General features: G+C 39.3%; 1 protein-coding gene across 1 annotated transcript in view; it reads right to left on the reverse strand.

Moving 5' to 3' along the window:
• Positions 1–3,099, reverse strand: part of DNTT (DNA nucleotidylexotransferase) — a 79,592-nt gene extending 76,493 nt beyond the window's left edge. Inside the window, exon 1 of the mRNA XM_088528776.1 lies at positions 2,897–3,099. Within this exon, the coding sequence (XP_088384902.1) occupies positions 2,897–3,099 (203 nt within the window). The remainder of the gene's footprint in view (positions 1–2,896) is intronic.
• Between the last annotated feature and the right edge of the window lie 9,330 nt (positions 3,100–12,429).

The raw sequence follows: 12,429 nt of genomic DNA on the forward strand, positions 1-12,429 counted from the left end.
ACAGTATTGCCAAACATTTGTGAGCAACTCTTATGAATTATACACTCCTCCTACAGACCTCCTTCCTTGCTAGTAAGTCACCAGCCTTAGAAAACCTGGTTTAGCTGACTCAAAATAGCTTAGAGTTAAACAGATAATACAGTCGTTGAAAAATTGCTTTGCTGAAAAATATGGTAGCACAAGGTTTACTATGCTAAAGTCAGCTTGATATATTAGAATAACATGAGAAAGAATCACCTGAGACTTCATTTCTAAATAGAATGACTGGTTTGCATCTTATCTAGTAAAGAGGAGACAGGGAGAACATTTACATTTCAAGAAACTACATACGTATTTGTCAGAGCCTGTAAATTTCCTGGCCTGTTGATATTCTTCAGGAAGTTTAAAAGACTACCAACACAGTAAGAAATTTTGAGTGTGAACTGTCTAGCATGTCTCCACAGTATCAGTTTTATAGAGTCACCTACAGAGCTAATAACTGACCGAAGAGGAAACTAAGGACCCCATTCAAATAGACAGTAGATCAAGTCATCCCCCAAACAGATTTGCTAAGGACCTGTGTTTCAAGGTTGATGGGCTTTGGGATCTAAGCAAAAGCAATCTCCAGTTGATGGTACTCCAGCATCAAGAGCATTTATAAAGGTTCTCACCCATGTGAGGTCTCTATAAGCAAATAAAGCACAAGGCTGTTCTCACAGACCTATTTGGTTCTCCTTTATCTGTGTCATGTGCTGCATTTCTGTCTTTACCTAACTAATTTTCATGAAATATGTAGGACCTCAATATCTCCAAAATTTATGACCAAATTAACTGAGATAAATCACTATATTTCTAAACTTACTGCAGAAAATGCATACACATCTAATGTGATTTTACCCTGTTTTTAACAGGGCCCCTCTGGTGAAGATGACTGGCTAATATGGACTTTCAGAAGAGCTGTGCTAAATGTTGGAGAATATGGATCACACGTAACCTTTCAAAGCAAGCTACATTTTAAGAGATCAGCAAAACCCTGACCTACCCCAGTGGCCCTGATTCATACCTACAGTCACTGATTTCACTGAATTGCCTAATCACAAAAACAAATACTGCAGGGTTATCCATAGAAAACTGTTACAACATAGCCCTCAAGAGCATTTAATCTACTGTATTTTGAAGAGCTGGAAAAAAAGGGCATCTTAGGTCCTATATTTTAGAAATAAGAAAAATATCACAGTATAACAGTCCTTTTATCTTGTTCAACTTGTAGAGACACCATTGGAAAAAATGGCCTTTTTTTTTTTATAATCTAAAAGATGAAAAATCTAGGTTAGGTCAATCTCCTTTTTTTTTTTTTTAAATTAACTCCACTAGGCTCTACTTTAATTAAACTGTCACCACTTGGGTAAAAAAACAGACAAACAGAACTTCTGCTTCCTGTGGTTTATTTTACTTTATATAAATTATTCATATTTAATGTATGCTGTAGATCTGGGAACTCTGCCATCACTATGCTCACAGCAGCAGTTTAGTTGCTGTGTACCAGTTTCCTCTGGTACCTGTACAGCTGTGTTTTTTCTTGGCACAGAACATAACAAATTTAACGTTTCCCCCAGAATTCTCAAAACCAAAAAATTAACAGTTAAATAGGTCTGCTTTATCAAGTAGCAGTTAGGATTAAACATACACCTGTCTGTTTCACATTATAGAAATTCAACCTTAAAGGAGGGCTGAAATAGCAGCAATAAATACCACCACGGAAGCAGCCCAGATATTCTCAGTCCTCAGTGGATGGTTAATGCAGGATTCAGTACAGCACCATTCATTTTTTTCTTCAAATTCAATTTGTTTTGTATTAGACTAACAGCCTAACTTTATACAACACCTCCTTGAATCTTGTTATACAAATTATTTCTATCCAAGAACTTTCTTCCTTCCTCAGCCTTTCAATGTTCCTGGGGTTGAAAAAATCTGTGGAAAATGAGGATTTACATGGAAGACCCAGTATCCATACAGATACAGAGAAATAATCAATATTTGTGTTTCTTCCAACTTTTCAGGAAGTTTATCAAACACTACTTAATGGTACAACTTGCGTTCATGAAGAGGGCTAATTGGAGGAAACCTGGCTATCAACCAGGTTGATGTTACCCAAGCACCACCATATGAACCTGCAGCTGGAGTACACCTTCATCCTGAAATGCAACTTCTGAGGAATTTACTTACTTGGCCTTTTCTACAGAGCTTTTCTATATGAGCAAAGCATGACAGCAATTCTTTAAAAAGTCACTATGTTGAAACTCAACAAATTGCGTAATTCAAAGGAAGGGTATTAGTATGCCAGAAATGTTGTAGAGAAATATATCCCTGTCAGCTCATTGGATTTTCCATGCCAGTATATATTTTTTTTCATTTCAGGAATTGGTCATTAAATTTGGATCAATTCCAACCCGACTTCAGCAGGAAATAAACAATGACTGATCTACATCAGCTGAAGACATGATTCATTGATGCCAGTGAGACTACACTAATGCAGAAACAAATTGTGGGAGAAGCGTTCGCAAGGTCAGACCTTACATTTGATTTTCCATGTGAGAAGCAGCACATGGAGAAGTGCAAACACATTAAAATTGACAGATTAAGATAAATTAGAAACACAGATTTTAAAGGTAAAAGTTAGCATTTTTGCTAATGAGTGTTCTGCCTGTTCTCTGCTTTCTTCCCAGAAGATAACAGGAATGAGCGGCACTTCAAGAACACATGCTAAAACCGTGAAACATTGTTACAGTGGGAAGAGCAATGTATATCCAAAGACACAAAGGCTTCCACTGCAATCACTTGTACAACTGCATTTGTTAAATTGGAAATTTTCAAGCATTGTGACTATTAACTTTTACACATACGAAGGTTTTCCTACCTTAACTCACTTTCGACTCTGAAACCTTTTCTTCTTGCCAGCTCCATCAGAAATGCCCTTCTGGTCTTCCCCATCTTCCTCTGCATAATAAAAATGACAAATTTATTGAACTTGATCTCATAGGTGCAGGGAGCATTTGGGGACTGCATTTCTCTCTGCCTCTTCCTCTGGGAGGCCGCAGCTGGAGCTCTGATCCTCTCCATGATGCAAGGCAGGAGAATTTTAGGTTGGGTGAAAGGGAGCTCTCATGCCTTCTGCCAGGCAACAGCTGTACTTAATGTCGCCACCCATTGAAGTCATTTTCCTCTGCCTCTCTTCTGAAATCAAAACCAGATGCAACACTGTCTGCCAGCTAACACCCCTTGCAGGCAGCACTCCTTGCAGAAAACTTCTCCAGAGAGAACATATCTGCACCTATTTCCTTAAAACAATCATTGCCTATAAAGGCTTTTCCAAGTAACATTGAGAAAGCAAAATTAACTCAGCATATCGAGCCACGTCTCTAGTTGGTTTAATGGCATAGACCCCTCTGTTTTCAGATCTCACTGTATTGTGGAGCATAATCATTTTCAGTAGATTTTAAAAAGAGAAGAAAATTATTCTTCTACTGCTGCATTGATTGTATATATCTGTTTTAGACTATTCTGTGCACTTCTGTGTAACTAAGTCTGAAGGCTTGTATTCCTTTACATAATATTTCATAATTTTCCCATTAGTTCTGTCATTTAATAACATGTTGATTAAAAGCGGATACTTTATTTAACAAAGAATAAGAAAAGAATAAAAATTTAAAATGAGTTTTACAATAAAACACCTGTTAAGGCAATAAAGAATACAGAGAAAGAGCATGAGTGCAAACAACCCCGCCTATAGCACATGTGCTTATTTTAGCAGAAAAAACATGAGTTGGTGCTGAATATCCCCCACTCCTCCATCAGATTGGGTTTTTTAGATTGTTTTTAGTAGCACATTTGGAGTTTGTCAGTGCTCCAGGATGGCTCAAAAACATTATAATTTGCACTTCTCAGTGCTCATGTCTGAGAGGAAACAACCTGGAAAATCCTGTCTAATCTTTTTTAATTTCAGTCATTTCATCATAGACGTAGATAATACATGAGCTATGGAGAAGTGACTCAAAAACTATTTCTCCAGAATGGCTATAAATTTAAAATTAAGCCATAAAAGTATTACTGACATTTTTCCAAGCCCTACAAGCTCTTGCTTCTTCAGCTGTATACTTTCAGAAGTACAAAGAAATAGCTCTGACCAAAATAGAGGCTAACCATCAAAAATTAATATAGAGCTTTCAGCTCTGGGGTCCTTCCTGAGGCTGTGAAAAAGTATATACACACACACACAGAGTTCAGTACGTACACTAAACTCAAATTGTTTCCTCCATTGCCTCAGGCTTGCCTAGAAGCCAAAATATCCATTTCTCCTTCCAATTTGTAACATCGAGTTTATCAAAATAAATTATTTCAAGGCTATTATGAGACATTTTCAAGGGAACTAGAAAATGGACAAGCAGACTTTAAGAGGCTTAAACAAAAGAATAGCAGCAAAGAAGAAAATAAAATTAATAGCAATAAGACTGAGCAACCTGTTGTGGCTGCTCTGTGTCCATTTTCCAGACTACTAATCAACCATTGAACACCAGCCATCTCCCTGCTTGCCACCTTCCTGGGCTTGGTAGGACACTTTACTTATCTCAAGCCCTACAAGGAATAATGTATTTGAGAACAGATTCTTTACATATGTTAAACAAAGCCTTATTTCATGTTATAATTAATTCAGTGCTCTCAAACATGCAAATATAATTTCCCCCAGTGTAACATCAAGATGCTTGGTGCCAGTAAAACCCTTCTGGCATGAAAAACATAAGTTATTAGTCCTTTGTGTTATTCTAATAACTCGAGCCAGATTTTCAAGTGCATTTCAGTGCCAAAAAGACGCAAACACAGGCCTAGCAGGATTTTCAAAATTATCTAAGCAAGTTAGACACCCAGCTCTACTTCTGACTTTGAACCTAACACAGAGAGATTTGCTTTGCCCAATAAAGGCAGCACAGTGCCATGAAAAGGTCTCTGCCAACAACACAGTTTTATTAAAAATGCCTTCTAAAATTAACTGGATTTCTCCCTCCCAACAAAAAGAACATGCTCCTACAACATCATACTACAACATCTTTGACACAGAAAGCAGAACATGCACAGGAGAGCACAAACATGGCAGCAAAGAGGCTCTGTTGCTCAGAATGAAGAGAACGAGTCTCATTCCCCAAGCCACGGCACCGCACTTGCCTTGCTCTTCATCACGCTTAGTGGCCTGAAGCCACAGAAACCTTGAGGGCCCTTTCAACCACCGGTGTCCAGGTTGGCAGGTGCCAAGCAGGTCGCTGCTCCTGGGCCTTCAGAAAGGCTCCCAGGGGAAACCTAGAGCAAATTTTGCCCTCACTGCTGTACAGCAATGCCACAGACAACCCAGCGTAGGGATTGAGATGTACATAAACATCTTAATGTGCATGAGTGTTGACACATCCATCTTTCCTCAATCATGATGCCTATACCAACAGCAGCGAGTCCCAAGCAAGCCAGGCTCGGCCACCTCTAAGGGCCTTCCTGGGGCAGAGCCCAGGACCCAGCTGTGACAGGGCACCGCTCAGCTCCCGGCGTCCCAGGCCTGGCAAAAACCAACAGGGCACCTCCTGCTTTCAGATATTCTTTTAGTGTTCTGCTTTCATATGAACTACACTAAATATTTTATAACATGCTACTCACCCATTTTTATATAGCTTTCTTGGGGAGAAAGATGACAGATGATTTAATAGGTAGCTGCAGTGAAGTAACCTTCAGCAAAAGCACCTCTTAAGCACCTGCAATAAAAAACAGAAATGATTGTTTGCTTTCCTCTTTCTTTTTAGTTTAACACAGGCCTAACATCATCTCAGATAGCACTGTTAGGTAAAGATTTATTTTTCTTAGTTTAAGTCTTTGATAATATTCACTGAAAAACACTGATTTTTTTATGAACCTTTTACAAGTCTCCTGATAATTATCTTTTCGACTAGATATTGCTGTGACTTCTTTGTCTGAATTCTGGCCTTTGGGACTAAGGATCCCAACTGCTGTCAATAAGTAACCTTTCCCATCTCTCAAAGTTTGAGAGTAATGTGTCAGGGTATTTTTCCTGTTTTTCCTAAAATCTTTGGGGAATTCAATTATATTTTAAAATGAACTTGTTACACAGAACTTTTCTATACTTGCACCACCTTGTCTTACCTAATGCACAAACTTGAGGACATACATATACCAAAATATGAAACATTTCAGAAACATTTTTGTTAACCTTTATCTCTTAAAAAAAAAAAATAGTACCAGCTTTGTTTAGTTTTCTTACATCTCTTATTTCACTCATCTGCTTCCCTTCTCCCAAAGGAGCTATAGAAACTCATTAAAGACTTGAGCTCATCTGTAATTCAGCAGGAGGTGGAAAGATTGTTAATTAGTTGACATTATCATTGAAATCAACAAGGTGCAGGACACTGCTACCTGCATCAAATCTTTTAAAACATACATTGCATGTTTCTTCAATTTTCCCCCCTTTTTCCCCAAATTTATATTAAATTCTTACAAAAGAAGCATAGTAAATCAACACGGCTGGCCTTAAGAAAAAACAAGCAGAACATCATGCTGTTGCATTTGATTGCAATATTTTAGAACAAATACATTAATATCATAGATAAGATTACACTACAAAGGATATTCTGGAAGTTTTCACATACAATTAAAAACAATTCTCCTTCACCCCTTTCAGTGTTTATATTCCTTGAATTACTCGTAGGAATTTCAGGAGGCATCTTTGAAGCATACATGCTTGAGTTCTTCACATTAGAAGCAATAAGCTCCATAAAACACTGAGCTGCTGAAGGACAGTGAGGACCCGACACTGCTAGCATGCTTTGAACACACTTACTTGGCTGTGCCAGCTACTCAGCATCAAGATAAAACTGGCTTAGAAAGAAGAAATCAAGTAGCTGCTATCATCAGATGCATAGCATCTCTGTATATGGTCAGAGTTGTTGCTTGATTTTTTTGCTTTGATTGGAAATGAAAGTCTAATGAGAAGAATAAGTTTCTCCCAACATCTCTCAGAATGCAGAGCTCTTACCCATGCAGAACTCATCCAAGCTCTCTTAGCTGGTTCTACACACTACACAAGACTAAGCCCCTGCTCTAAGCCCCTTCTCTGGGAATGGGCAAAGATTAATACAACAGAGCTGTATCAGAGAAGAGCACAACAGGACCCCTGCTTACAGCATGGACAAAAACGGCCAGTGACAAAAGCCAGCAGGAGTTACTGCCCACCCACATTAACACATTTGTGTTCCCTGCAAGCAGGTGTTTTCCCTGTGCCTTCAGTCCTGCTGCTGCACACACAGGAAGATTTTCAAGTGCATCCTATGGTTCCTCTAACAGCAGCGCTGCTTCTTGCCATGGTTGGCACTGCACTAGCCATTAACGGCTGCACCGTGGCATCAGTGCCTTGTTTTAACACAGCAGCTTCCTGAGGCCCAGCAGGAGCCTAACCCCACCAACACACAGCATCAGGCAGGTGCCTCTCTTCCCAAGAGTTTGCAAAGGCAAATGACTCTGGAGGGTGAGCACTTTATTTGGATTCTCACATTAAGGACATGTTGTTAGTCTACAAACACACAGCTAGCCTTCAGAGATGACAGGCTTCAGTGTGGCATGGGCTACACTCAACCCACACAACGATCAGAAAGATCATTGCTCTCAGTGGTAAACAAACAGCACTCCTGGGGTCATTTCTGAAACTTCTTACATAAAAAGGTAACACTAGAAAAACACTTTCAAAAAATTTCACACCCTGCCTGGGCTGTTGACCCTAGTGGTGCAGCACTGATCCCCACTGAGCTGGCTGGCACACCAGGTGCCAGTGGTACCACCGGTGCATCTCACAGTAGCACTGTAAGTTTTCCAGGCCTAGAACAATTTACCTGTCAAAGCACACACTGTGGTATCTGTGAGGTTAATGCTCTCTGTACTACAGACAGTAACATGGGGGGCTGTCAATAAAGATAAATACACTTTAACAAAAATAATGAAGGAACAAAAGAGACTAGTTCCATGTTTCATAAAATGCTTGCAGTTATACTCAGTTTTCTGTAGTATAGCAATGCTTATTTGGGCTACAGCTCCTATATCATTAAACTAAGGATATAATCAGATCAGCTAATAGAAAAGAGATCAGTAAATAAGTACAATTGACAAGATTGTTGCAAAGGGAAGAAAAACTTCTGAATAATACTGGGCAGTAGCCCACCCTGATTTCCCTCAGACGTTTACACATATCACAAAAATAAGGAAGTTTCTCACTTCCTAGTTATCAAGCCAAATCAATAGGCAACGGTTCCCACCCTAGTGAGTTCTGACAGTGCTGGTCCCGCACCCTTCACTAGGATAAGCTGCAGAACAGAATCCAGGGCAGCACCCAAGGAGCTGCAAGACGTGGAGAAGATACCTCTGGAGAGAAAACATGTTCAGCTGAGGGACATGTGAATTTTGCAGGTGAAATAAAGAATCAATTAGTTGCCTTTTTTATTCAGCAAACATAAGCTGAAGAAAGGCGGAAAGCACAGCGGAACAGCACACAGTTCTCACTCCTTTGATTTATTGAGGTGCTGATCTTCATTAATACAGAACTAATTACAGCAGAACTAACCTAGCTGAGTGATTAACTCCTAAGCAGGAAAGCTTGCTTTATCCAGCTGGGTTTCTTTTTTAACCAAAGCCACTTCTGTCAGCTTTCACAAAAGCTTCTGTTTCATACTAACCTCACCTACAATTTGGCAACTGATTGTAATGTTACAAAGGTCTGTTGTTGATTGTAAAACAAAGCAAAAGGCTTAAAACCAACAACAACAAACACGTCAGACTCCTCCAGGCTTATAGATTCCTATGGTTAAATTATTACTATCTATCATGAAACGTAACAGCAGAAAGGATACAAAACTGGTAAATCTATTTGTGAATGTTGTTCTGTTACAGTAGTTCACTTAAATTTACTAAAAATACTTGACACTATTTAAAGATATTTTGATCCAGTCACTTGTACAACATGGTTGTCAGGATATTAGAGACAAGTAATTCAATATCATGATTTTTCATTGCAGAAAACAAATCATTACAAAGCTTACAATACATAGAAACTCAACATATGATCAATACAAGCACAATATACAGGTAATTTTAGCCTCCATTGCTTAACTATGTCAAAAAACGTGGGATTATAAAGATATAAAAGTCATGCTAAACTAAAGACCTAAAATCTGAGACTGCATTAATGGTTATGAAGAGCCATTAGACTCAACATCCATCATATACACCCTAGAAGAGTGTTTTGGACAATATTGTTACATACATATTTTCTAAACCAAATTGGTTCACTTTTTTCTAGGCTGCTCTTCAATAGTCTTGACACAAGCACCCTGGAAGTGATACCCAGCACTCACCCAGCTTTCACTTGACCACCACAAGCAAGAGAAATGGGAGGATTTGAGGAAAGCTTCCTGCCCAACGCAGGAAGATGAATGCATAGGTAGCCTATGTAAATGAAATACACTGTGATACATTGAGGGGAGAAAGATGACACCTTTCTCTCTCCAAGTTTTCACTGAATCTTTGCTCAGATTGCACAAACATCTACAAGTAACCTACATTCATAGTAGTAATGTTCACAAAGTAACAACATTCATAGATGGCAGTTTTGACAGTTAAAAGCTGTGTTAAGAACTGGGCTGAGAGTGAATTAGAACAGTAGGGAACCATAGAAAGCATAATTCTTTAATCAAGGCAGGGTGTAATCACGGAACCATTCAGTTAACATCAATAAAATTATGATTTGCTGAAGCAACATGATTTGTGTCTACAGAGTATTTGGTCAATCAGTCCATTATGCAGGAGTCTAACAAGCTATAAAATGTCATATGGCATCACCTTCTAAGGGGAAGGTCTGCATGTATCAGTAAAGGCAAAAATTTCTGTCACGAGTAACTATGCATTTTTTATATCTTCCCTTTGTGCAGGCTTGACAGCTTCTTGGTGACTTTTTCCACTATCATGTGGGTTATGAGGGTTAAAATGTCTTCTTGATCCTTTCCACTTGGGTGCAGGTGCTGAGTGCTCAAGCAGGGGGAACAGAGAAGGGTGATAGGTATCAGCTCAGCAGTGCAAGGAAGTTTTCAGACCAACTTTGCAGTAGCCTTTACAATGTTGATTAGTATCCTGAAAGGATAATTTTTCCTTGAAGGATACTGAGAGAAGAAAGCTAAAGGAGTTGCCTTGTTTCTGAGAAGGGATAAGTTCATGGGCTAAGGGAGAACATATATGTATATTTTTCTCCTCATTTTAGCAAAGTGAAGAAGACGGTGGTGCCTAGGAGAAAGGTTTCCGAGTAGGAAGGATTTGACAGTGGCAAGGACACAGGCATGCATCAAGGGCAAATATTTCAAACAGGCCATTAACAAATCATCTTAAATAACTGTTCTCCAGTAGACATTGTCAAATAGAAATTGAATGGTAGCAAAACTACTCCAAAATATCTGCAGGGCTGCCAAAGGGACACAACAGCACAAAAACCCACAGGAGCAGAAGGCAGTGCAATGCAACAGGACAAGCATGAGGGCCAGAAAATGAGAAAATGCTCAGTTCAAAGGACTAACAAGGAAAGAGTGATTTGACAGTACAACAAGTACTTCAAAATAGCAAGGCTATTTTTCATGGCTTGACACAGCTATTTAGCAGATTCATTATATTAAAAAATAGGATAATAAAGCAACATTAAACAACATTGTTAAAATTAAACTCCTCAAGAACTCTAACTATGCAGTATATATGAAAGTATATCCGACACAATAGCAGCCATTTTGTTATGGCCTTGTCACCCACAGCACACTTGACAGTGTTTGTGCCACTCTGAAAACATCCAGCTGAGCCTCACTGTAAAATGCCTGAGTCAAAGGAAACCACCACACCTGGCTGTAAACCACACAGGAAAACTTGAGAAACTTTGCTCTGAGCAACCTCAGGTTAGAAGAACCACCTGAAAAGCACTTCCATCATTAGGGTAGTAGAGCCAGCTGCTCATTAAAAAAGCTAACCAGTTTCCTCATTCCTCTGTGGAGGAGGCAAGAAAAAATTCAGCAATACATTAAAAGACTAATTGCTCAGTTCCTTGTCTTGTCAATATTTCAGACTTTCCTCATTACAGCAGTGACTGAAGACATGTACTTCTTTCTTTCCCAAGACCCCATCACTTCATCACTGCAGCTATTGCAACACAGCCCCTGCATTCAGAGTGCCCTGGTCCTGTACACTGGCCTGGGGCTGCCTCAGCACTCTTGCCACCCCAGCTCCCTGAGCATTTTTCATGGGTACCTTCTCATTAATGCACAAGAACTAAATTATGCCAGTTTAGAACTGACACCATTATTGTGCCATTTATTTCTCACTTATGGCTGTACCAGTAACTCATGACATTTCCTCCCTATCCCTTAGCCAGGCAGTCTCACTGTGCAGATACCCAGTATAAGGGATACAATAACATTTTCAGTCCCTATTCTGCACATTTCAAGATTAGCACATTTGTCTAACCAGAACAGCACTGGATGAGCAGTTGGGGGCTTGCAAAGAAGAGTATGAGGTGTCAGGACAGCTGTAGTCATTGATCCACATCGCCAAGGGGGTTTAGCACTAATTCTTGTGCCTACACTTTTGCAAATACTTTTTTTTTTTTTTAAATAAATGTTAGGAGGTAACAGTTGTGTCTGGGTTAACACTATCTTACATTCTGGAGACAGACCTGACTCCATAGGAGCCACCTGGGTTGGCTTTGTTTGTGGCTGCATCTGCACACAGCCTATATTCATTTTTCAAGCTATTCACTATGTCTTGGTGATATGAACTATTTCATTTTGGGTTAAGAAGAAGACAGACTCTCATGATGACTAACCCAACTGCTCAGCTAACTAGGTCATTGATAGGATCAGATAGCAGAATATCATATTTGGATTTGAGCCATGAAGGTTTAGACCAATGTGGAGTTACATGTAGCTGTCAGGAAAAAAATTACAATCTCACAAGCTCAGAGGCTTCCGTGCAGGTGGGTTGCAAGAAGTTTTCAAACACTGACAATTCTTTTTTAATCAGAAGTATATATTTTACCAAATTATATGCTTTAGTCCAATTGCAGTTAAAAGACAAAGCAGAATTTTCCTTAGCTTGAGCTGTTATGCAGAAGGTCCCATTATGGGATTAGGTGTCCCACTATAATCACTATAAATTACTGGCAACCTTAACCTATGAATTCCAAAACCCTTATTTCCACATTTTGGGCAAAAGAAAACTAAGTTGGGTGCTGAGATTTCTACACTGAGCAGTTACCAAATGCATTCCTGGCTTAGGGGCAGCTCCTGGATTATTTCTGCTTCAGCAGATACAACTGTGTCCTGAATA

The sequence above is a fragment of the Tinamus guttatus genome, unplaced genomic scaffold (genome assembly GCF_059628265.1).
Source record: "Tinamus guttatus ecotype Peru unplaced genomic scaffold, ASM5962826v1 Tinamus_guttatus_pri_ptg000314l, whole genome shotgun sequence".
NCBI lineage: Eukaryota > Metazoa > Chordata > Aves > Tinamiformes > Tinamidae > Tinamus > Tinamus guttatus.